Genomic DNA, 22,860 nt, shown 5'->3' on the forward strand with positions numbered 1-22,860 from the left:
GCTCCCAGTGACTTTTGGCTGTTCCCTACTCTGAAAATGGGCCTCAAAGGGAGACGTTTTGCAACCATGGAGGACATAAAATCGAATGTGACAGCTGAGCCCCGGAAGATTCCAAATGAAGCCTTCCACCGCTGCTTCTAACAATGGCGGGATCGATGGAGCAAGTGTGTGTGCGTACGGGCCCTACTTTGAAGGTGATTAGGTAAGTGTTGCCGTATGTCCTACCATTAGAGTGCTATATCACCATCCTGGGAACATTTCGACTGCCCCTCATATAAGAAAGGAATTTAAATTCCGAGTGACAAATTGATGTGATGTTCTGTGAGATACAACATGCCAAGACACAAAGTGTTTCGATATGAACATGAAAGACAAACTGTTTTTCTTTTAACACACTGCGCACTCCAAGGGTCAAGGGTTTAGGAACAATCTTCAGTGCAGGAGCTCAAATGAATGACTGCAACAAATTCTCTTAAGCATTTATATGCTTCCGAAGTTCTATTCCTTTACTTGCTTTGTGCTGCATTACTTTATTGTAGCATGTGCAAAGTCCAGCTGGCTCCTGTAGTCCTTCCATATCAGTACTGTTAGACCCACATCAAAATATGGCTGCCAGTCTTGGAGAACCATAAAACTTAAGACCTCTTATTTTGGCTAAGAAAGGGTTAAAAAACATGTAACAACACTGACTTATAAAAGTAATTTTTGTTATGCTCTGTCAACTGCTGTAGTAGCAGGTCTTCATGGGACAACAAATAGCTATAAGAACATTAACAAACACAAAATTTTATAAACATCTGTGGTGATTATTACTGGAGTATACAGAACATCACGTGTATACACAAAAAAGCTATCTTCTGAAACATTTAAATACCATATTATGAAGTTATTGAACAGAATCTGGGTTCCCTATGTTTGAGATTTACTTATAAATTAAAAGAGTACTTGGAAGACGGCGGCACTGCTATCCCCTGATATGGACAGATGCACATCCAGGATCAGAAATCTCTTCATCTTCTACCTGGAATCAGTGCATGGGCATCCTACGGAACCAGAAACGTGCCCTGAAGTCATCCGAGCACGTCAGGAATGCTGGTGCAGTGGGGGAATGGACAATAAGCCTAACTGGGCCATTGTGTCCTGCAACAAATTCAAACCTTGTTGATCACCAGTTTCTTTGCTCACTATGGTGAATCCATCGTTTAAAATACACGATATATCTTCAGGGCTTCATCTCAAAGTGGTAACACCCATAGCAAATGTGGCAATACTTCTACTATACCAGCACCATATACAATATACCCCTGCAATACACACTCTACACTGATACAATAGTGCGCGCTATGCGAAATACTTGATGAATTTTCAGTGATTAACAACTCACAGATATTTACCCAAAGAAGGACATTCCAACAATACCAAAGAATGTTAAAAGTAAAAGTAAGTAAATGTATCCCTGTAACAGGGTGTGGAGGCCCACAGAGTTGTGAGATGTTGAGGTTCCCACATTTTCTAGACAATCGGCTCATAGATGGTGGCAAGGTAGTCAGCCATACATGTCGGCCACCCTTTACTCCCAAGAATATTCGAAGAATATTCCTGGTACTTATTTCTGTTAGAGGCTGAGTCGACCCCAGGGCCATAGTGTGGCTGGAAGGATTAGGTCAATTGAAAAAAAAATCCAATGACATCATCGGGACTTGAACTCACAACCTTCCAGCTTGTAGCATAGTGCCTCAAACAACTACGCTACTGCGTGCCCCACCAAAGAATGGTATTCTAACAAAAGGGCACAACAGCACTAACTGCATGGAGCAAGGTTCTTCTTGAAAAGCCAATAGTTGCTCAGCTATTTCATGGAGCCAAGTCCTCAGTGATGAGGGACAGGGATCAGGATCACTCCTCATCATGAATGTTTGTCCTGCCCTCATTAAACATCTGACATCACTTTCTCACATTTGATTCATTCATTACACCTTCCCCATGCACTGCAATAAGTTGACAGTAAATTTCAATTGGGCAGACATTTTGTGCATTCTAAAAACGAATTATAACTCACACTTCACAATCAGCAGGATCCTCAATTTTCTTATTCACTTTGAAATACTACAAAAATTGTGAAATGACAGAATTAGTGTCATTCACTTGGCATGTTACTAAGGTTCCTGAGGCTCCATTAACCTTGAAATGGCGCAATCTGTTGACCTGCACAAAACGGTCTTTACTTTCTGGAAACCCTTGTATTATCCTGGAGAGAGACTGAGAAAGACCACAGACAACCTTAGCCACCATAACCTGTAGTGACCTGCCTAATGGAAAACATTAAGCAGCTTCTAAGCCAAGATATGATCCAGAGATTTCAAGCACAGGAAGCACAAGTGCCACCCATTAAAGTATACTATTCAGTCAGCTAACTTACCAAGTGACAAGAGTTGTTTACGTGATGCGTTGCGTGAATTCCATGCACACAATGATGTTGTTGCTTCATCAGGGAAGAGCACGTAGTCTTCCGTGTGGTTGAACACAGCTTGTGCCTTGTGCTCTTGCTTGCCTGGCATATAACAAGTGATTGTTACAACAATGACATATTGATACTTCTGTTAACAGTACCTCTAAGAATGACAAAACACTAAAAAGCCATTTTAAACGCATGTTTATTCATGCTTAGGGTGAATCTGCGTAAGTGTACTAACAATAGAGAATTCCCACCCTACACAATAATTCTGGTAATTATACAAGATATAAACCAGAGTCCAATGCCAATGTTTCAGAAACAGCCTTCTAGAATTGCTTGAATGTGTTACATTCTCATTTGTGCAGTACCCACGGCTGTGGTCTGTGCTCACCTTCCTGGCTTCTGCCCATTAGAAGAGGGAGAAAAATCTGTTACTGAGCTGTGGGCAACCTCAGGGCAAATCCTGTTACCAGCAGTGATAGGCCAATCACGAGAGCAAAGGCTGGCAGAGGGATCTACAGCCTAAATAACATGGATTCTGAACCACAGGATGCAGTGGGGGAATATTCTTCACATTCCTGTTTTCTCTGGACACAAGTGAAGGCCTAAGTCAGCAGAAAACTCCACATACAGACCTGACAAGGTATTGACAGGCTCTGAACCTTACGAATATGGGTCTGGTATGTTACTCCAAGACCACTGCAAAGCATAGACAAAATGGTTCAACAAGCCTACTTGAAAAACAGGTTAAATGCCAACTTACCATTATGAAACCTAAGCAAAACTAATGTAATAAAGTTTCCTATACAAGCAATCAAGATCAAAATGGATTAGAAAGTTGTATTTCATTGATTACTAATAACTTAGTTCATTTTCAGTTTACTTTTTTCTTATTCTTCTTCTTTCCATATTCCCACAATTACCCCTTTTCAACTTTGGCCAGATAGTTCCTCCCTTCCTCGCATCCTCTAAAACTGACCTGAGCCATCTTGTTCTGGTCTGTCCCACAGGTCTTGTATTAAAGTTTAATTATACGCCTCGCTTAGCCTTCTCATTGCTTTCCCTTTATATGAAAGAAATCTCTGTAATTATTTCTCTTCCTACTCTATTATTAAATTCTTTACAATTTCTTCTCCAAAAAATTTAATATCTGATTCTATTCCTTTTTCGTTTTCTGTCAATACTTCTTGGCATTCATTATTTTAATATTCATCTCCCATCTCCGTCTAACAAGTGGCTTCTTTTTAGCAGTTTTCCCATGGAAAATTCTGTATACAGTAAACAAAAAACAAAAACAAATTCCATGGCTTGAGTCCACAAGCGAAATATACCAATAGAGTGACCGCTGCCTATCACCAAGTTAGTGCCAACTTTAGCGGATCGAGGGTGTTGTGGGGTCAGCGCAAAGTATCCCCATGGCTGTTAATTTCGGTGTTCTTGGCTGGAGCCGCTATTTCCTTGAAATAGCTCAATTATCCTCACGAGGCTGAGTTGACTCTGTTCCAGACTCACTACTTCTCAGAAAATCTGATATGCTGGGAACTGAACCCAGGACCTCAGGATCTGTAGCCAGGAACTCTGACCACTAGACCACATGGGGGGGGGGGTTTCTGTATATAGTAAACCCTCACTAATCTGGAGTAACTGGGGTGGAGGTCATTCGGATTAGTGAAGCAAAAAGAAGCCCTAGAAGACAAAAGATAAATAAATTAATAAACGCTTAGAACACAAAATAAATGTACAATTTAATGACATTAGTAGCACTGTTGCAAATAAACAACAAAATATCACTGTAGAGCCTTCATTTAAAAACTACAAAAAGATGATGCATTTATTCACTGCTAGAAGACTCAGAAGTTGTACTTGTTTTCAATGTAATAATACAGGTTTGAAGAATATGCCAAGTTTTGTCTGACCGGACAAGTGACTCGCCAGCCTTCTCAAATCTCATGCATCTTTTAAAGTATGTACTCAACTGTGAACAGCATTTCTCACTTTTCGTATTTTGATCCAGATCATCCGACATCTGGGTTAACTGTAACCAGCTTAGCAAGGGTTTACTGTACATCTGTTGCCTATATTCAACTGAGTGAAGACCTTACAGTATTGGAAACCAGTTAAAATTTGCTTATCATTACTTACCAGTGGTACCAGCACCAGTGTATGCAATGAGACACCGACTCGTGGACAGCTCCCAGAGTTTGATGAGAGAATCTTTGCCTGACGACAGCAGGTACTGCAACACCCAGGAACACAATATAAATCCATGGTGCAGAGGGATGCCATATCTGGCCACAAACAATTTTTAAAAGGCTGCTCTATTCCGCCCAGTTGGTACAGACCAGATCACACCTGATCACCTGCAATACTGCAACAAACATCAACTTAAAGAGAGATATTTAGATTTTGAAAAGCTCTTCACTTTAGGATATAATGCCGCATAGTCTGCTGAAAGTCAGCTGATGTTTCAGGAGGACATGCTGGCTCCATTTTCATGGTTAATGAGCAAAGCTGCCTGATTCATGCTCATTTCTTGTACAGTTCTTGTAGAACCGTAAGACAGGCAGACATACCACAGCCGTAAACATGTTCCTGCAGCAACAGACACAAATGAGGTGGTTTGTGCCAAGAAGTTACAACCAGAAGGTCTAGAGCTCAGTCACTTGATAGCCAGGCAGTGAAACAGCTGCAAGTTTGTAGCAAGAGTGCCGAGTTCTGTGAAGAGGGGACCTGAGCCGGAGACAGAGGAATAGCCACTGATGGAGCTGTTACCAGGAAATGTCTAATAATAGACTAAGCACACTAGCCTGTGTGCTCTAGTGAACTGTAAAGCGTGGAAATAGTGATAGCGTTATAGTTATTTCTAGTTACAACCTGTAAATAGCCAAAAAATCTATTCACCAATACAAACCCTGTCTACAGTGACACATACTAAGAGAGAATACCTTTCCATTGCGAGAGAATCTCACAGAGCAGACTTCCGAACCATCGTGTGCCTTCAGGAATGTATTGACACAGCGGTTGGACACACCATCCCAGATCTTGATACTGCCATCTCGACCCGCTGAGGCATAGATCTTGGCATCAGGACAATATCTGGAACCAAGTCAGAATCATCACATCATGATATTACAAACTTAAATCCTCTACAAAAAGAGTAACATTCATCATCACTTCAAACTTCAAACTTCAAATTTGGGTTTATGCCTATTATAACAAGTCACATCTTAAAAATCTGATGAAATTTTAAAACATTTTTTTCTTCCTACTTTATCTACATTGCCATATACTCATACGAAAATAGAATTTTATGCACAGCTGCTACAGTAGTCATTGAGTGCGTAACATTCATTGGGAGAAGGTACATCGTACATTCCAATTGCAATAATTGTTTTACAAACTCGATACTGTCAACTGCAAAATATTTGAACTTGTACTTCAAAATGCGTATAAAGATGCCAAAATTATTGCTGTAACTGTCTCTCCATAACATGTTGTAGGAGAGGCATGAGATATTTCTGAATCTTAACTGACATCAACATTATTTGAAAATTTGGGAAATTTAAAAATAAATAGATCTTTGATTGAATATCAGGCAATATGACCTTCCTACATGCATTTTAAATGTACTTAAAACCACTGAATTATGAACTGTACAACTATTTCATTTAGAAAACTGCAGAAATGGTTTCCACATTTCTTGTAAAGGAAATTATATTCTGTAAGTGAGATTTCATGTTCCTTCTTTCTAGTGGAATAAGGCGCAAAGAAACATTTCATAATTTCTTTGCATCATACAACAGAGCTGAAGATGCTGATTCAACAATAAAAGTTAGGCAGTGGCTATGAAATTCTCAGGGTTCCACAGTAATTTGGAAGGTTCTGTTGTGGCTCCATGCATTATAAGTTCTGGGTAGGGAAGATAGACAACCGCACCACTGACTCACTTGATGGAAGTGATGCCGGCAGAGTGCTGGTGGCTGGGGATGCTGCACACGAAACACTGTGCCGTCATTACATCATACAGCCGGATAACTGGGTGCGAGGTTCCCACCACGAGGTAGTCTCCAGTGGGGTGAAATGACATGCAGCGAATCTGGTCTGCATCCTGCAACACAAAGCACATGTTTCACTCTAACTGTGTGACCACCCCCTGACACACCATTACCGCCCATCCTGAATGAAAATAATTTGTATTTGAATCTTATCTTCTTATTATCATTTCATTCTTCCTTGGTTTCTACTTAACTAATCATTATATAGTAAACCCTTGCTAATCTGGGGTAATTGGGGTGGGGTAGGTCATCTGGATTAAGCAAAATCTGGATTAGTGAAGCAAAAAGGTAACCATAGAAGATTAAAAATACTTAGAACACAAATAAATGGAAAATTTAATGACATAAGTAGTACTGATGAAAATAAATAACAAACTATCGCTAGAGAGCCTTTATTTAAAAACTACAAAAAGACAATGCATTTATTCATCGATAGAAGACTCAGAAGCTGTTCTTGTTTTTCAACGTAATAATGCAGGTTTGAAGAAAATGTCAACTTGTGTCTGAAGAGATAAGTGATTGATCTACCTTTCTAAATGCCATGTATCTTTTTAAAGTATGTACCAGATTGTGAACAGCATTTTTCATATGTATTTTATTATTGCTAGTGGGGTGGGACTAAGTCCCTTGTATTGTGGCCACTTCTGGCCTATTGTACCAGCCCCAGATGATAGGCGAGGGTGACTGTGAAGCAATTGGTGGAATGAAGATTGGCAGGGGTTACCGAAGTTCTTGGAGAAAACCTGGCCCAGCGCCACTTTGTCCACCACAAATCCCACTTGACCAGATCCGGGATCGAATCCGGGCCACCGCAGTGGGAAGCCAGTGACTAACCGCTTGAGTTATGGTGCGGCCTTTTCATATGTAAGATTTGAGGTTTTCACGGTGGTGACTATGAAGAATGCTGTCTTCTGGGGAGGAACCAGCTTGAGCAGGTGGCTGCAGACTGTGTCACCAGTCAAAAAGAACATCCAGCTATATAAGAACAGGGAGGGGGGGAGGGAGAGTGGGCCATAAGGGAAATCAATAGAGAGGAGACGAGAAAGGTCTGTGGAGATGGGCCAGCAGCTAGCAGGCAAGAGCCAGATTAGGATTGTGTCAGGGGGAATCGGGTTGGGCTACCATGCTGGCATTGACCTGACAGCCACATCCCAGAAGACAGCATTCTTTGGCATTTTTCATATTTCATATTTTCAACCAGATTATCCAACATCCAGATTAACTATAACCAGATCAGTGAGGGGTTTACTGCAATTCGTCTTTGTCGTGAGATTCAGTGTGCCAGTTTTGTTTTCTGAAAAAGAAATTCATGTATGTATAAAAACGGCCTAGGCGTTGCCAAGTTGGGTTTCTACAGATCCACCAGATTGTGAAATCTGTGAAGAAAGAGACGAACTATAAGTTTCCAAGTCCAGTTGTAGTGCCAGTGCTCAGCACTACAAGTCATACAAGTAGAAAAGTTCCTTCCTGCCTGAACGTGTAGGCTAAACAGAGGATTACACCAACTGGAAGACTCACTCTGAACATTACAAAGAACTCACAGTAATGGTCCTGAATGCCTTCTTCACTGATGTCTTGCTGTAGTCAAACAGCTTGATTGTGAAGTCTCGACTACCAGACACCAGTATGGGCTCACGTGGATGGAACTCGAGACAAGTCACTTCCTCAAGATGGTCATAAAGTGTACGGATCACAGGGTGGCCTTGGGAGTCTCCAGATGGGTCCAAACCATCAGGAGCAGACTTTGCCAACATCCTGTCCACATCCAGGATCTGTCAAGACAAGAGTAATGACCTCAGATCCAACTGAATTGCACAGCACACAACACTGACATCTTTACACTGCTTCTCTTCACACTGTTTAATTTTCATTACTAAATATGGAGATCTTTCTCAATATTTATTACTTGATGTCTGTTATGACACTTCAAGTGGCTGCTTTCCAGGAGATTTCCTCACCACATTCTTGCATGCATTTCTTGCTTTCTCCTGACTAACTAACATGTCCATGCATTGTAATATCCATGACCTAACTGAGAAGCATATTGTGACAAACAAAACCAAACTCCATGGCTCTAGTCCACAAGCAAACTATACTGACAAAGTGATTGCTGTTTGTCGGCGAAGTTAGTGCCAACTTTAGCGGACAGAGGGTGTTGCATGGTCAGTGCAACGAAACCCCATGGTCCATGGCATATTGTGACAAGGTAACTAAAAGCCAGAACAACAGAATCAGAGAAGTATTGTCGAGGCATTAATTGCTATACAGTGGCTCATAAAAACATGTTTCTATGGCAAACAATTACACACACAACAATTGGTCAGTGCTGAAGCTACATAACTACAGCCAGCGAGGTCCAAAGGGACCTGTCAAAGCAGGAGCTGTTGAGCATGGAACTAATATAGACGGTCAGAGTTACTGAAGGCCCATTAGCAACCAAAAAAGTGTTGGAATTACTAGTAGTTCAGAGCAGTAAGTGTCCAAAAATATATTCCGTTATCAGTTTGAGCCCTGTCTAGCGACCAACCTTGTGACAATATAAATAATAAAGTTCCCTTTAATGCAAGTCTTTCCATTCACTGTACAGTCAATTTTTACATGCTGATATATTTCCTTTAGTATTTGAAGTATGTTCTCTGCTAACTGGAATAGACCATATTTCAGAACCATGCAAATTGATAGCCAAAAACCCTTTCACACACATCAAATGCATATTTGAAGTTATGATTAAAGTCAGCCGATGTATTTAACAAGGCAACTCAGTTTCTAACACATATATTGATGCTTTCACAAGGCTGGATTTTGTGAAAATGAAAACAAGAACTATACTCATATATTGAGGGCACTAAACAAATTAAAAAAAAGTAAAGGTATCCCTGTAACAGGCCGTGGAGGCCCATAGGGTTGTGAGATGTTGAGCCCTATGTGCCAACCACCCTTTACCCTCAAGAATATTCCAGGTACTCATTTCTGTTAGAGGCTGAGTCGATCCCAGGGCCACATGTTGAGGGCACTGACTGTAAAATATTTCATAAAATCAGAAATAATTTTCAGTTTGTTTTTAATAAAACCAAATGTTTATTAGAGGTGTATACATAACTGAAATGCAATGTTCTTATAACTGAAGCTCTGACACAGATTAAATTCAATTCATAAAACTGGAAAACTTATTTAATTCTGCTTCACAGCAAATAACCTTCATCAGTTTCTCTAGTCTTATTGGTGTAACCCACAGTGAATCACATCTAAAGCGAGGAGCAGATCCAGGGCCAAGGACTTACCTTGATGGACGCATCAACACTTCCTGTAGCAATAAGTTGCCCATCAACACTGAATGCTCCAGCACGGCAGTTGCCTTTGTGTGATGTCACATAGGCTGTCTCATACAGGGCTGGCTCAGGTGCTGTCGTTTGCACATCAGTCTCAAACTCCAGATCTACAAATTGAAATACGTCTTTGACAGCACATTTTAGACTACAATACCAGGGCTCTGAAAACATGGTCTATGGGTCACCTCCAGATCTCCCTTGAGTTTTTACACTGCCCCTCCAGTATTTTTCCTATATTTCGTTCCAGTTGGCTACTCATAAAAATGTTGCTAGTGATAACCTTCCTTGCTATTACGTGCTATGGGTTAGGTGAGTGACTGGAAACAAAGGTGGAATACACTTCAACATATTTCACTATCAAGAATAATATGGAGGGACCACCTGCTGAAAGCAATCATTACCTAGTCCTGTTACTATTGAAGCCTCCTGTCCTGGTACCGTCAGGGCAGTAGCGCCTGTTTTCTGCGGGCGTTCAGGTTCGTGCTGAAGGCCTGCCATCACCACATGCAGCAGCCTGTCTGATGGAGGACATGGTGGGTCAGCTTGTGCTACTGCTGACAGACCTACAGCTAAACTCTGGTGTCCATCATAAAATAACTGGCTGAAACATTCGTGCAGAAATGTAGGGCTAAACGTTAGGGTAAATGTACATTTGTTGTGTACTGTTTGTTTTAAAAGAAAAAGTAATCCATAATGAATACCAACTAACTTATTGCAAACGCTCATTTTAAAATCCCAAAATATGTACGAAACAACAAAACGTAGGAAAAAATGCTTAAACCAAGAACAGGTCTAGAGCGGTAACAACACATGTCTATACAGAACGCGTTAATTCAAGTGAGGTTACCGACATTATACAAATGGCAATAGAACTGTAGGTGTAAAACGTACCTTATCATCAAACGATATAGTAAATCTCTTGCCTTTATTATGTTTTTTGGATCGACGTTTTCATTATTCGTTGCTGGTGTTGCCGCTGCCATAAATACAAATTTATTTAATGTAGATCTTGTTCATATACAAGGTCTTCGACCGATTCAATTCTTTGAAAATCGATTATCTAATCGAGCTTCGCGATCGAAATCGCACATATCGCAAACTTCAGTCAAGGAGCGTCAAGGAGTATGTTAGGTATGTTATCCTGCAAATGGCTGATGCTGAAGGACGTAGGTTTGGTGGAAGAAGCGATAAGCAAGACAAACGTAAAAAATATAAGTGTGATTCTGATTACGCTTTAAGGAAACGCTTACCTCCTCGATTACCACGCAGGAATAACGACATTTATATTACAAATAAGTCAAATTACCAGGTGTGCATATGTAGAATAAAACCAATAAGAGGACCTCAGAATCTTCACTATGACGAACTTTAACATATTATGTTCTTCATGTACAGGGTCAGCTCTCGCGATGTGAGAAACTGTTGAATGAAGGGGAGTCAGATATTGTGATACATGGACTGGGTGCAGCAGTCCCGCGGGCCGTAAATTTAGCTCTTCAGCTTAAGACGAAGCACCTAGGGACTGTAGAGGTTGCTGTGAACACTTCCACAGTCGACGTTGTGGGTTAGTATAGTTGATTAACATGGTAAACATAGTATTTTTTGCCATTCTCATATGTACATATTTGGTTTTATGAGAACAGCAGTATTTGTTTCATGAAATTTTGGCATGCGTAGTTCCTTTTGTAAGAATTTTGTTTGAGACAGCAGTCGAAGGTAGTAGATACGGCGGCAGAGAAGTTACCGCTTTAAATGCAGTTAGAGGCTCTGTTCTTCCCTGTTCTGAATATTCAAACATTCATGAAAGAATTGATAACCTGATCTTTATAAATTATGTGATAATAGTTTGTGGCTTGTGAACAGTGGAAACGAAAGCAAAATGTATTAATATATTTGAAAAAACATAAGCTTAGAAAGGATTAAAATCTAATTCAGTTGGATTTGCAACTTCCAGATGACCTGGAGCCATTAGATGATCAAGGAGAGTATGAGACACACGTGCGACAGAACTCTTCTGTTCACATCCGTGTGTACCGAACAGCTTTGCGTGGAGCTCAGAGGTGATCTTGAACTGTGAGGTTTCACAAGAGACATGTTCTTCACATTGAATGAGCTGGTGCAATGGCTTGGACTCACGATCTTTGAGATCTGGATCAATCTTCTAGCCATTACACTGTTCACAATTCTCTTAGCTCTGCGTGTGGAAAATATTATTACAGGTGGTAGTGCATGGTGGATTGTGTTTGCTCCTTTGTTTGCAGGCGATGGACTCAATGCATATTTTTGTACGATTGTATTTATCCGGATGCAACTGGAAGGCCTATACAAGGTGGCACTCTTACGGGCATCATGGAGCTTTTTATTCCTCGTTCTGCTGTTTGTGTTCAAGTTCCTCCTGTGCCAGAAGCTTTCAGGGCAAGGCAACCATGAGTACTCCGAAGTGTTGGCCCCTATATTTATCCTGCTGCAGCTCATCATGGTGAGGGCCTGCCAGATGCACTGAGGATATGTACTGTGAACTTCAAAATGCAGTCAGTGCTTTCCTGTAATAATATTAAAAATAAAAATGAGAATGTTATGGATGCTGGATGTGTGAGTTTTATTGTCACTTGGCTCTGAGCAGTTTTGTATCCTTTTCTTTCTCATTTCTGATCAGTCCTCTTCACAAGTCTCCACTTACAGAAATAAGTTTACATTCTTAAGGTTTCATTTGCATATCTTGTAGTTAATGTAACCTCTCTGGAGTCACAAATACATTCATTGGTTTCTTGTATATTACAGTGTTTCAGTTCCATATACAGTAAACCACTAAGAAGTTGTGTGCATGCCCTTATGTCACTTATGCATAAAGAAATGCAATAAATAAATTAATTAAATAAATGTACTATCACACTGTTTACAGCTGTACTGTTAATGCTTCGTATTTGTTTTGTTTTGAGCTGCAGTTCGTGTACTGTGGAGTGATTGAGAAGTCATACAACTTATAGCGTGTCTGCTTTTCATACAAAAAGATAACCAGAAAACTACATGAATCATATAAATTTGACATTCATCTTAAATATATGTATATAAAATATGCAATGTTTTGGAAGGTGGATTTATATATGTTACCAAGTGTAAGTGTGGGAAAGGTTCCTAATCAGGGTCATTAGAAGGAACTAGTTTTGATCACTGGGTTCATAATCAGCCCAGATGACTAGGATCCTTTCTCCCACTCTCACCTGGTAATGGAAGTGTGTCCTGCTTCCAAAATGTAGCGTATTTCAAATATACCTGAAAGATGAGGGACAGTGTCTGAACACAGTATGTACATAATTGATAGACCAATATCACAAAACTGACAGTTACATGGTTACGTGCAGCAACACTGAAACAGTTAAATACATGGTGACTGCTTGGCTTTGTGCCACCTACCACCTGTGTTTAAGCAGAATAGTAATGACTTGTGTCACTTTTCGTTCACTCTGCAGAAGACTATATATGTGGGGTACACACAGATGCTAAAAATGAAGGTGAGACTTTCATATGTTATGCATGATATATACTGGAGCCTCTGGGAAGTTCCTTGGAGTGTCTTGAATATCAAGAAACCTTGTTTCCTCTATGAAATTTATAAAAATTATAATCTGGATTTCAGGGTTTCATATAAGTGATCAGTGACATGACACCGAATAGGAGGAGCCTACTTCCTCCATCCCCTTCTACCCTGAAGATGGAAGCAGCAGGTTCTTCTGAAACACTGATAACCTTTCACAACACTGTATGACATCACATCCCAGAATGCTACAAGCTAATTTGATAGCAGTAAATAATCTCTCACTTAGAACTTGAAAGTCAGCAACATTCCAGTCCTTCAAAGCAATTCACAATTGTTTCTTCTTATCCCATGTATGCCGAGTCAAAGGGACCACATACTGTGGAACCAACACCAGAATCAAGTTTGAGTGGCACTCTTCTGCATTTATGGGATTGGAGGGAGATGGAACAGTGCACTGTCATACAAAAGTGACTACTCTTTTGATCTCTCAACTACTTTTTGGAGAAAATATTAAGTTGATGGGATTGTTATCTGACATCGCCAACTGCTTATGCAAGTGGCTGTTCTGTTTCATGTCACTGGTACCAGGCATCTGAGGGACAGAGGAGTTCACATAACACTAATTGTTCTGTGCATATAGGATTATATCCAGTGTGAACTGGTTTTACTGAAATGAGGTATGTTAAATGCCATCATGATGTATAGATCCACTTTGTAATCCAAGAAGCAAAAAATATTGTCACATGTTTGGAATAGGCACTTCCATGGTAACACAACAGTGGGCCGTTGCATAACAACGGATGAGACGAAACTCGTTACCAGTGTATAAAGAGCGTTCTCGAAGTAATGGATCGCCGAACACGTGAGACCGAACCTTGGTGAGAGGTGTCCTCTACTGAGTCCACAGAACACGTACATAAGCCGAGAGCCACAGACAGCAACCACATAGTTGGAACTTAGTCGCCATACAAGACAGTTGAAAGATAGCCGCCGCAGAATACAGTTGAAGTGATAACAATTGTAAGGTATGTAAGATTGAGTGTCCAATAAAGATTCGCTGAATCCGAGACCCACGTGAAGTTATTTGTCGCTTGACATACACAACACGTGACAGTATCTTTGAAGTCTAATATCTAACTGGTTACCATTACATAAAGAGATGCAAACAAATTCGTTACAGGCTATTTATATTGCAGTTAATATTACAGTTTATCATGCATCCTGTGTGAAACCCAGGAGTGAGGGTTTTCATTCATCTCTTCCTATTTGCATCTATTTTGAACAAAAGTTGCTATGACCTCATATCAGTCTGAAAACAGTGAATGCCCACACTCGAAATAGTGCACCAGTAAGAAGTAACTGATATACATGGGGGATGTGGAGAAATGAAGAGTGATACTAACTTCCAATTAATTACAAAATATGAATCTGAATGGAGAAGAAAATGGAAGGTTTGTTATGTGATGCCTGTAATGGGGAACTGGTCTTAAGTACACAGAAGAATGAATAAAATCTAAAATTCCACCAAGTTTAACAATTTTTAATAAATAAAATTGCATCTTTTGCTGCCTTACATGTTTTGGCCCTAAGTGACCATCTTCAAGAGGTGAACCAATCATGTGTGAAAGGAGTACTTTGCTATAGGCAGCATAAACATTCAGTTCATCATTATATCGTCAATATTGCCGTGAACTGCACAACAAAAGGCATTCATTACGCACCCATAAAGATGAAAAAGTGACCTACAACTACAGGATTTAATGAACTCTTATGCTGCTTGCAACTGAAAAATTACTATGAATGCTGTTATTGCACCTTACTTCTATCAACACACCACAGGTACTGTATTTATTTTAACTACACAGTTTTAATTCTGATTAACCATCACTAGTACTAACTACATCTGTCCCTTCAACAAGTGTCAAGGATAACTAAGGGTGTAATGAAGACTAATGTAAAGTATTTCTAATCATATTGTCAGTTCACCTCTGGAAGGTGGCACTTAGAAGCAAAGCAAGTGAAGCAGCAAAAGATTTTTATGTGTTTGCTAAAAACTGTTACACATGATGGAATTTCAGATTTTATGCATTACTGAAGCATAACAGTCAGGATGTCCTGTATAAAGGTATGTAGGATTATTCCTGTTGCTGATATTACACTTGGTTTAAACTTTTAAAGTACACTGGTAACCATATACCATCTGCTTTAACACTGAAATATCTCCATTTTTGCCTCAGAGCATATTTATATGTTTCATATCATTCTTGCAGTAAATAATAATTATTCCCCTAAACATTAAATGGTTGGTCTATGTGAAGGAGAAGTGTGTTCTCTGTGAGGTAGGAAATGACTTTCTAAATATTATTTAGTTCAGTTTCAGGTTTCAGTAGGCCAATTATCACCTTGTCCAGTTTCCATGCATTAATATCTTGTGCCAAATTAACATTTCCGTGTGTGTTTCAAATTTTGTTAGTTCATGGAACTTCCAAATCACTTAGATACTTTATTGTACACCAACATATGTTCTTCTTCCAGCATTATTTGATCTGTAATCACTGCTTTGGCCCATTGTCACGAATATTTTCCATGACACTGTATAGGTAATATATGAAATACAGTTTTATTACGGTAAATAAGATTTCACATATCTTCTAAACTGCCAAAGGGGGGAACATGACTCTGTAGCCGAAACATGTTAATTGCTTTCCCCCCCTCTTATACCACCCCACCACATAGTCAAATCTACCCCCAGTGACCAGTAACGGCCCCTAGAATTGCTCAACATAGGGAAGGAAGTTGGATCAATAAACTGGGGTGAGTGAGAGAGATGGAGAAAGTTGATCTGGGACATGCCTGCCACTTCATGTGGGGATGAAATGAGGGTGACAATGTAGCATTCTGTGCAACAGGAGGAACAACGGCATGGTTGAAATCAACTCCAGTCATCTGCTGGACTACAATGGTGAGCTGATCTGGTAGCCACTGGTAGCAGTTTCTCTGGCCCTGGGCCATTTAAAGTTATGTTATTCATCAATGAAACATTAATTCTGAATGAATGTAGTATTAAAATTGCACGTTTTAGAGCAAATGCTCAAGGTCTTTTTCTGTGAAAATATCAGGCACCAATGAAAACTTGAAGTTAGAACATAACCTAACATTACTTTAGTGTGGTTCTCTAGTCAGCAACAAAAAAACAGCAGACTTCATACAGCATATAGACAACTGCATGTTGTGTCGGAATGAATACAGAGCCTCTTAACCAGCAAGGCACTTGTTGCACTGGACACATAGTATGCCTAATACACATAAAAATGACATTTTCCTAACAGCTTTTCGTTTCCTACTGTGGACCTAACAGAGAATATCCTATGATGCTATGTTATTTACTCCACACTTTTGCCAGTATGTTTGACAGCAATGTGAAAATTCTGTTGCAGATGAGTAAACTTTCAGTTCTGAATTTAAGTATTATTCTATCTTTTAGAGTTTTAGCTACTGTATACTGTGATATTGACAAGAGAAGCAACTGTATCCAAAGTCAAGAATGGGTACTTTTTGTTCTACCATACATATTAATAGGGCTATCATAATTTCACTATTTCAGTATTTATTTTAAGGGTATGCCATATGAAGAACATTTATTGTTGTCAGAAATACCACAGTGTTCTATCAGCAAAGCAGTACTCCACCATTGTATGCTATTGAGGTGCAATATGATATACCCATACCTTGTAGTATTATCTTACTGGTGAGGGATGGTGGAAATCTGTGAATACAGCAAACTAAAGAAGTAAATATGATACTTTGGCCTGGATTTTATTCTGTATCTCATAGAGTACAGTGTCAGTAGCCCAAGTTTCTCAGCAGAGGTCATCATTTAACACTGAGCCAACTGACAAAATCAGAATTCCTAATACATATTTCATTCAGGCACTAGTATCTGTAGTGTAAGTGTGCAAGATAATGAATTTGTAGAGCAAGAGACAGGAGTCTAAGCAATAGACACAAATGTTCTAAAACGGATTAAGAAAAATACTAGGAGGATTACATACAAAAACACAAATACAAGAGAAGTTGATCAAATTAAGGATGCAGTGGTAAAGAAATAACAACAGTGAGACTATTTTGAGAGCACAACAAGATTATAACAGGCATGCCCAACAGAAGAAATTATGTGACATGCTAATATCAATGCTCAAGTATTTATTGTGATACGTTTGAAATAAAAAAAAAAAAGGTTTTTGAATAAGCTCAACTATGACTTTGGTTGCTTATGTAAGTTTATGTTTTATATATGTTTATATACATATAGACCAACAAATTCAGGTGGGAGGAACCTGAGAATAAGAGGCATAGATTTGTAAAACCACTGATGATACTTCATTAAGTTCTCTGCTTGCTAACTTGTCTTATTCTTCGACTCTTGAGATACAAGCGGTTATGTTCCTTCAAAACATCAGTAACCTTCCACCACACTACACATTGTAATATTTCAGAAGATACTGCTCTTCTTAGTCACAACTGTGAAAACCTCAAATAATTATTTATGGTCTTATGTAAAATTATATTTTGATTAATTATGTACTTATAATTTCAGGTGGAAGAAAGTTTCATTTAATTATTATCAAGGCTTCAGCAAATCTTTCAATGCTTCAGAAGATTACTGTTGGTTTACAAGTTAGGAAATGTACACACAGCATAACAATTATTGTTTAATTATAATTTAAACTGTAAGATGTATGGAAAGAGTGTACTGAGCATGAACTGTATCTCCCAGTTTCGTCTACAACTCCTGTTCCAAACACTTTCCACTCCAATGAATACTTAATGAGTTATGCTTGAGGTGTATGCAGAAATGCATGTAGGTCTTCATGGGTTGTCTTCATTTTATATTTATATTTATTTTATATACTTAATTGTAATACTTATTACCAACTTGAGGCAAAATTTCTGTTATCATACAATAAGACACATTGCACTAGTATGGATCCATATTAATAATTCAATGACTAGACATATTCCTATATTAACTGCCTGATGACAAAATAAAGGTCTAATTGTAAACAGTAAAAGCAAGTATACTTTTGTTGTGGTGATGGTTTAACATAACTACTACACATATATTCAGGGACTGTGTCCATTATTTTTCTTTCACTTTAACCCAAATTGGAATGTCCTGACAAATTTCACTAACCCTTCTTTATATGAAATTGATGAAAGTCCATTCAATAGGCCTTGATTTATTTCAAGAGTATAGACAGACAGCGCTATTACACTAGGAGCCCCACAGGGTTACCAGCTCACCTAAAAATAGAGGTGATGAATAAAAGACAACTGGGGAGAACAAGCAAGGGGAGAAGTAGAGGAATTTGAGGTCTTCATGGCAGCAAAGGTTCATATTGTGACCTGGGTCATGACAACATGTAGTCTGGGAGGTGGGCACTAACATTTTTGAGAAACATCATGCCTCAGCCTTCAGTAGCCTGTTCAGGTCCCTGTCTCCTCTTCATCATCCTTGGCTTGCATTGGCCAGTCATCCCCTTATACAACCTACCCATTTCCCAACTTAACTCACTTCTGCCCTGAAAATGAGGGCTGCAGGTTTCTCTAAAATGTTGGTGACCACCTACCAGCTACATGATGCCATAAATCACAAAATAAATTTATGTTCCTTCATGAAAGAAAGAGATGACCGCAGTTTCACTGCACTAGTGCTGCTCCTCCCCCATGGGGGACTCGTGCACAATACTAACCTGACACTGTAAAAATAACAGCATAGCAAATGCATGAAATTTAAATGTGTTCACGGAAGCCACATTAAAATCTGGAATGTTCGTACACCTGAACAAAGCTACACACTTTTTTGTATCTTCAAGATAAACTTGGTAATTCACAAAACTTACAGGTTATGTAGGGCAGTTTTCAGGTACTGATATTTCATTTAAGGTAATAATGTTCTTGTACTTACATAAGTACCATATCATGAACATAGAGCCGCTTGTACTTAATGGACTAGAAGCTGGGTGGGCCCTAAAACTTGTCTGAACATTGTGGAGAAAAGATGAATCTCTGCCTCTGCCAGGAATCTAACCTTGACTCCTCAGCTGTACTGATCATAGTATAGTCACTATACACTGGCAACTCATGTTACTTGATATGTTGTACACAGGTGGATCACTAAGCTGCAGATCAATTTGTAAACTCCTCTGTTCTCATGAGAACATTCAATTTTTGTGCAGACACAATAGGTAGCAGCACTCTTTACAATCTGAGCAATGACAACAGTGCTTGCAACTGTTCAACAATCACTCCAGTTCTCACCACCAGTGGTGGCCACTACAGAGTCCACCATGGGCCAGTTCTGCTGCTGACACCTTCTGCAGAGGCTGTCAAGGCACAGCTCAAATGGGGCTTTCTCCTGCACACATACGGCTTTGCCTGCCTATTCTTCATCCTTGCATTCTACGCGTTCTTCTCGATTCTGAATCTCAGGTGAGGGTTACTATGGCTTCTAATGTAATTTAACCCCTTGTCCAGTATGGGTGCAAAACTTGGTCTCCTGGTCAGACAGATTAGCAGAGAATGAAGGAATATGACAAGGTAGTGATAAAATATTATTTAAACCTCAAAGATCTGAAGTAACACAAAAACAGGGAAAACTACATGAGAAGGAACTCCACAGTTCATATCTTTCACCTAAACAGATCTAATGATATTGATGTTTGCTAGATTCACAGAAATGTCTTCACTTCCTTTTTACTCAATTATTAGAGAGAAATGGGAGAGGGAAAAATACACTGGAACAGGATAGAAATAAAAGGGAAGGCATGGCAGAGATGAGGGTAGTGGAAACTGAAGGGTGCTAGGCGAGGAACTACGAATGAATAATATCCTATGGTGAGATAGAAGATGCCACTTACACCACAGTAAAATGAGCCAAAATCGGCAACCAGAGAGTGTTTGAGGCTGTTTGAGAGAAATGGAGATATCATAAGAAACATTTTCTTTTGGGAAAACTGTATATTGAAGTAATATAATTTAAGAGTCTGAGTGACTGCTTGAGATAGGCGGGAAAGGTGTGTTAAGTGAATGGATCTTTTATTTGAAGATTCAGTTTAGGGAAAGGGATGGATGTAAATTGTAGCATTAAGCCTACATGCCATGTACTTCCTATAAGAGACATTGTGCACAGGGAAATGATTCATGAATGCTAAAGATGGGTATTGCATCTGCAGGTCCCTCATCTCAAGTCGGCCATTCATGTCAACAATCAATGGCTTCCTGTGCCTCCTTGGTGTCTCCAGGGCTGGCTGCCTGTTCATAGACCCTTACAATTTGCGCGAGGTAGTCACAGTTAATTCATATACTAATATAATATACTAATTGTTATTTTGAAATGTAATTATATTAATTTATGTATTCTTGAATTTATTTCTATAACTTGTTTTTCTATGTTTTTATTGTATCTATGTTAAGATTCAAACTTGACTATTTCCACATCTCATGGAACTTGTTTCTGTATGGATTTATGGAAATGAAATAAATGAATGAATGAATAAGCTCAATGAAACTGACAACTGCAGGACATCCAGCAATACAATAAAAGAACAAAGACTGCACTTGATACATGTATATATGAGTAACACTTCATAGATCATTGGTCAAATGCTGCTTAATATATGTCTCACATATATTTTTCAACATATTCTGGCTTTGTGGGGGCCATCATTGTGCACATATATTTGTCAAACTGCCACACTGTGCCACAGTACTTCACTGTGTGTGAGGTACAAAATGTTGAAGCCTATAGAACAAAAGTTTTTCATGTTTTTAAAAGTATGTTGTAAAACACATACGAAACAGATTATTCATAAGTGATGTTGCGATAAACATGACTATAGCATTGGACACTGTCGACAGTTTTGAGCTTTTCGAACACAATGCTCAAGAAACTGGATCTGTTTCCACCATCAGGCATAAGGGAGGAGAAGTCAGTCTCCAGGCTTATGTACCTCAGCCACCACGCTAGACATGTTACAGCAAATCCACGGTTCTCCAGAGACCTTAAATGGACGTTTCACTGCATTTGTTTTGCCTATGTCCATAGAAATGCTATCTCTTTATTCAAGAAACATCTCAGTGTGCACTTCTGTATTGTGTAGTGCATAGCACAGCTGTGTAATTTTTAATTTCAACCAACAGGGTTTTCATTAAGGCCTGTGAGAAACATCATTCCGCGATACAAATGCCTCTAATAGGGTAACATATACTGACTTTAATATGTTCCAGAATCACAATATGGGACTGTAAACTGGTGAGAAACATAATGGTCACACTGTTAATGGTACATGCCCATTTTCAAGGGCTCTTCTTGTAGCATGACAATGAATATGAGACATAATACTCTAAATGTGGAGGCGCACAGCAGTGCCCGTAACAGAAATGAGTACCAGCAATCTTTTGGGGTAAGGCCACTGGTGTGTAAGGCTGACAACCTCACCACCATCTTTGAGCTGGTTATCTAGAAAATGTGGGGAAAGCCTTGATGTCTCACAACCCTATGGGCCTCCATGGCCTGTTACAGAAATAGCTTTACCTTAATACTCTAAATGTGAACATGTATATCATCTCATGGTTTGTGTCTTCTTATTATAAATTTCACACAGAGACGGCATGTTTCTGCCTCGTATAAGATTATGTGCACAACTCAGACATATTTAGGCTAACATCTCTGATGGTGGGTCATCATTTATTACTGATTTTGTGTGGATTGGTGACAAACAGATGATGCAATCTATAAATGATTATCCCCTGGAGTGCCATTTGGGAAATCACACTGAACACAGAGGACCTTTCTTATGCAAGGTTGCCTACTCAAGGAGTGGTGCAAGCTGCAACTTCACAGATGTTTTACACAGAGAATAATGGAGATAACGAGTCATCATCTGATTACTGGAGTGTACTACCTTAATCAACACCAATCCTCAGGAAAGTGTCTCTGAAGCTGCAGTCAACTGCAGTTTAAATGTGACTTAGGACAAAACACATTCTGAAAGTTCAGATTTGTAAGCAAGGTAAAACTATGAAAGCATGTGGAGATAGTGAAGCATATTATGGAGAATCAGAAAACTGCATTTTCTCATTTCCATCCAAAAATGGAGGTAAAACCCTCCAGTACTCAGGTAATGAAATATGCACCTTACAAATCAGAATTGTAGAGATATTTCCTATGTGGCAGGCTATGCCCCGGGTGCTGGGCTCTGTGCTGTGGGATGTTGGCATGCCGTGCATCACATCAGCATTCTGCCTCATACAACTCGCCTTCTTGCAGCTCACTCAGGTAACATCGCCACCTCTAAGTGTCACTGTACTGCAAACAGTAGCCACAATACAGTTCCACAGCAGCGAAATGAGTGCAAACAGTGATAACAAGTTGTCTTGCTTGTATTATGAACCCGCATAAAGACCACTGAAATTTAAACA

At 39.3% G+C, this 22,860-nt stretch overlaps 3 protein-coding genes across 7 annotated transcripts in view; 2 read left to right on the forward strand and 1 right to left on the reverse strand.

Moving 5' to 3' along the window:
- Positions 1 to 19,591, reverse strand: LOC111863001 (cleavage stimulation factor subunit 1). Of its 2 annotated transcripts, none has more exons than XM_023848936.2 (9): positions 19,346 to 19,591; positions 10,241 to 10,440; positions 9,792 to 9,946; positions 8,052 to 8,282; positions 6,403 to 6,563; positions 5,401 to 5,551; positions 4,598 to 4,691; positions 2,420 to 2,551; positions 1 to 1,140 (listed from the first exon to the last, which is right to left on the reverse strand). In XM_023848936.2, exons 1-9 carry the CDS (start codon positions 19,354 to 19,356, stop codon positions 1,028 to 1,030), a joined length of 1,248 nt encoding a protein of 415 aa, XP_023704704.1. In that variant the 5' UTR covers positions 19,357 to 19,591; the 3' UTR covers positions 1 to 1,027. The 2 variants fall into 2 exon arrangements, with proteins under 2 accessions (XP_023704704.1, XP_023704695.1); XM_023848927.2 differs by lacking the exon at positions 19,346 to 19,591 and adding an exon at positions 10,731 to 10,902.
- On the forward strand, positions 10,962 to 12,428 carry LOC111863013 (ribonuclease P protein subunit p20). The gene is made up of 4 exons (XM_023848950.2): positions 10,962 to 11,148; positions 11,235 to 11,403; positions 11,794 to 11,899; positions 12,101 to 12,428. The coding sequence occupies exons 1-4, from the start codon at positions 10,987 to 10,989 to the stop codon at positions 12,267 to 12,269; spliced, it is 606 nt and encodes a 201-aa protein (XP_023704718.1). The 5' UTR covers positions 10,962 to 10,986; the 3' UTR covers positions 12,270 to 12,428.
- The window catches only part of LOC111862989, a 25,312-nt gene continuing 14,975 nt past the window's right edge, over positions 12,524 to 22,860 (forward strand). For all 4 annotated transcript variants that reach the window (XM_023848897.2, XM_033750941.1, XM_023848905.2 and 1 more), the window contains exons 1-4: positions 12,524 to 16,339; positions 19,617 to 19,869; positions 20,613 to 20,721; positions 22,616 to 22,717. In XM_023848897.2, the coding sequence (XP_023704665.1) occupies positions 16,300 to 16,339; positions 19,617 to 19,869; positions 20,613 to 20,721; positions 22,616 to 22,717 (504 nt within the window). In that variant the 5' untranslated portion in view covers positions 12,524 to 16,299. The remainder of the gene's footprint in view (positions 16,340 to 19,616; positions 19,870 to 20,612; positions 20,722 to 22,615; positions 22,718 to 22,860) is intronic.

This window comes from Cryptotermes secundus, unplaced genomic scaffold, assembly GCF_002891405.2.
Source record: "Cryptotermes secundus unplaced genomic scaffold, Csec_1.0 scaffold1274, whole genome shotgun sequence".
In the NCBI taxonomy this organism is placed as follows: Eukaryota; Metazoa; Arthropoda; class Insecta; order Blattodea; family Kalotermitidae; genus Cryptotermes; species Cryptotermes secundus.

What these genes read in the sequence shown, in the direction of transcription:
- LOC111863001 (XM_023848927.2), bottom strand. Translation starts at nt 10,822, where the DNA reads ATGGCAGCGGCAACACCAGCAACGAATAATGAAAACGTCGATCCAAAA. An exon ending in CTATATCGTTTGATGATAAG is followed by an intron (nt 10,441 to 10,730) that starts GTACGTTTTACA and finishes CGAATGTTTCAG; the next exon opens with CCAGTTATTTTATGATGGAC. An exon ending in TAAACAACTCTTGTCACTTG is followed by an intron (nt 1,141 to 2,419) that starts GTAAGTTAGCTG and finishes AATTTGTTGCAG; the next exon opens with GACACAATGGCCCAGTTAGG.
- LOC111863013 (XM_023848950.2), top strand. Translation starts at nt 10,987, where the DNA reads ATGGCTGATGCTGAAGGACGTAGGTTTGGTGGAAGAAGCGATAAGCAA. An exon ending in CAAATAAGTCAAATTACCAG is followed by an intron (nt 11,149 to 11,234) that starts GTGTGCATATGT and finishes CTTCATGTACAG; the next exon opens with GGTCAGCTCTCGCGATGTGA. An exon ending in GCTTTGCGTGGAGCTCAGAG is followed by an intron (nt 11,900 to 12,100) that starts GTGATCTTGAAC and finishes CTTTGTTTGCAG; the next exon opens with GCGATGGACTCAATGCATAT.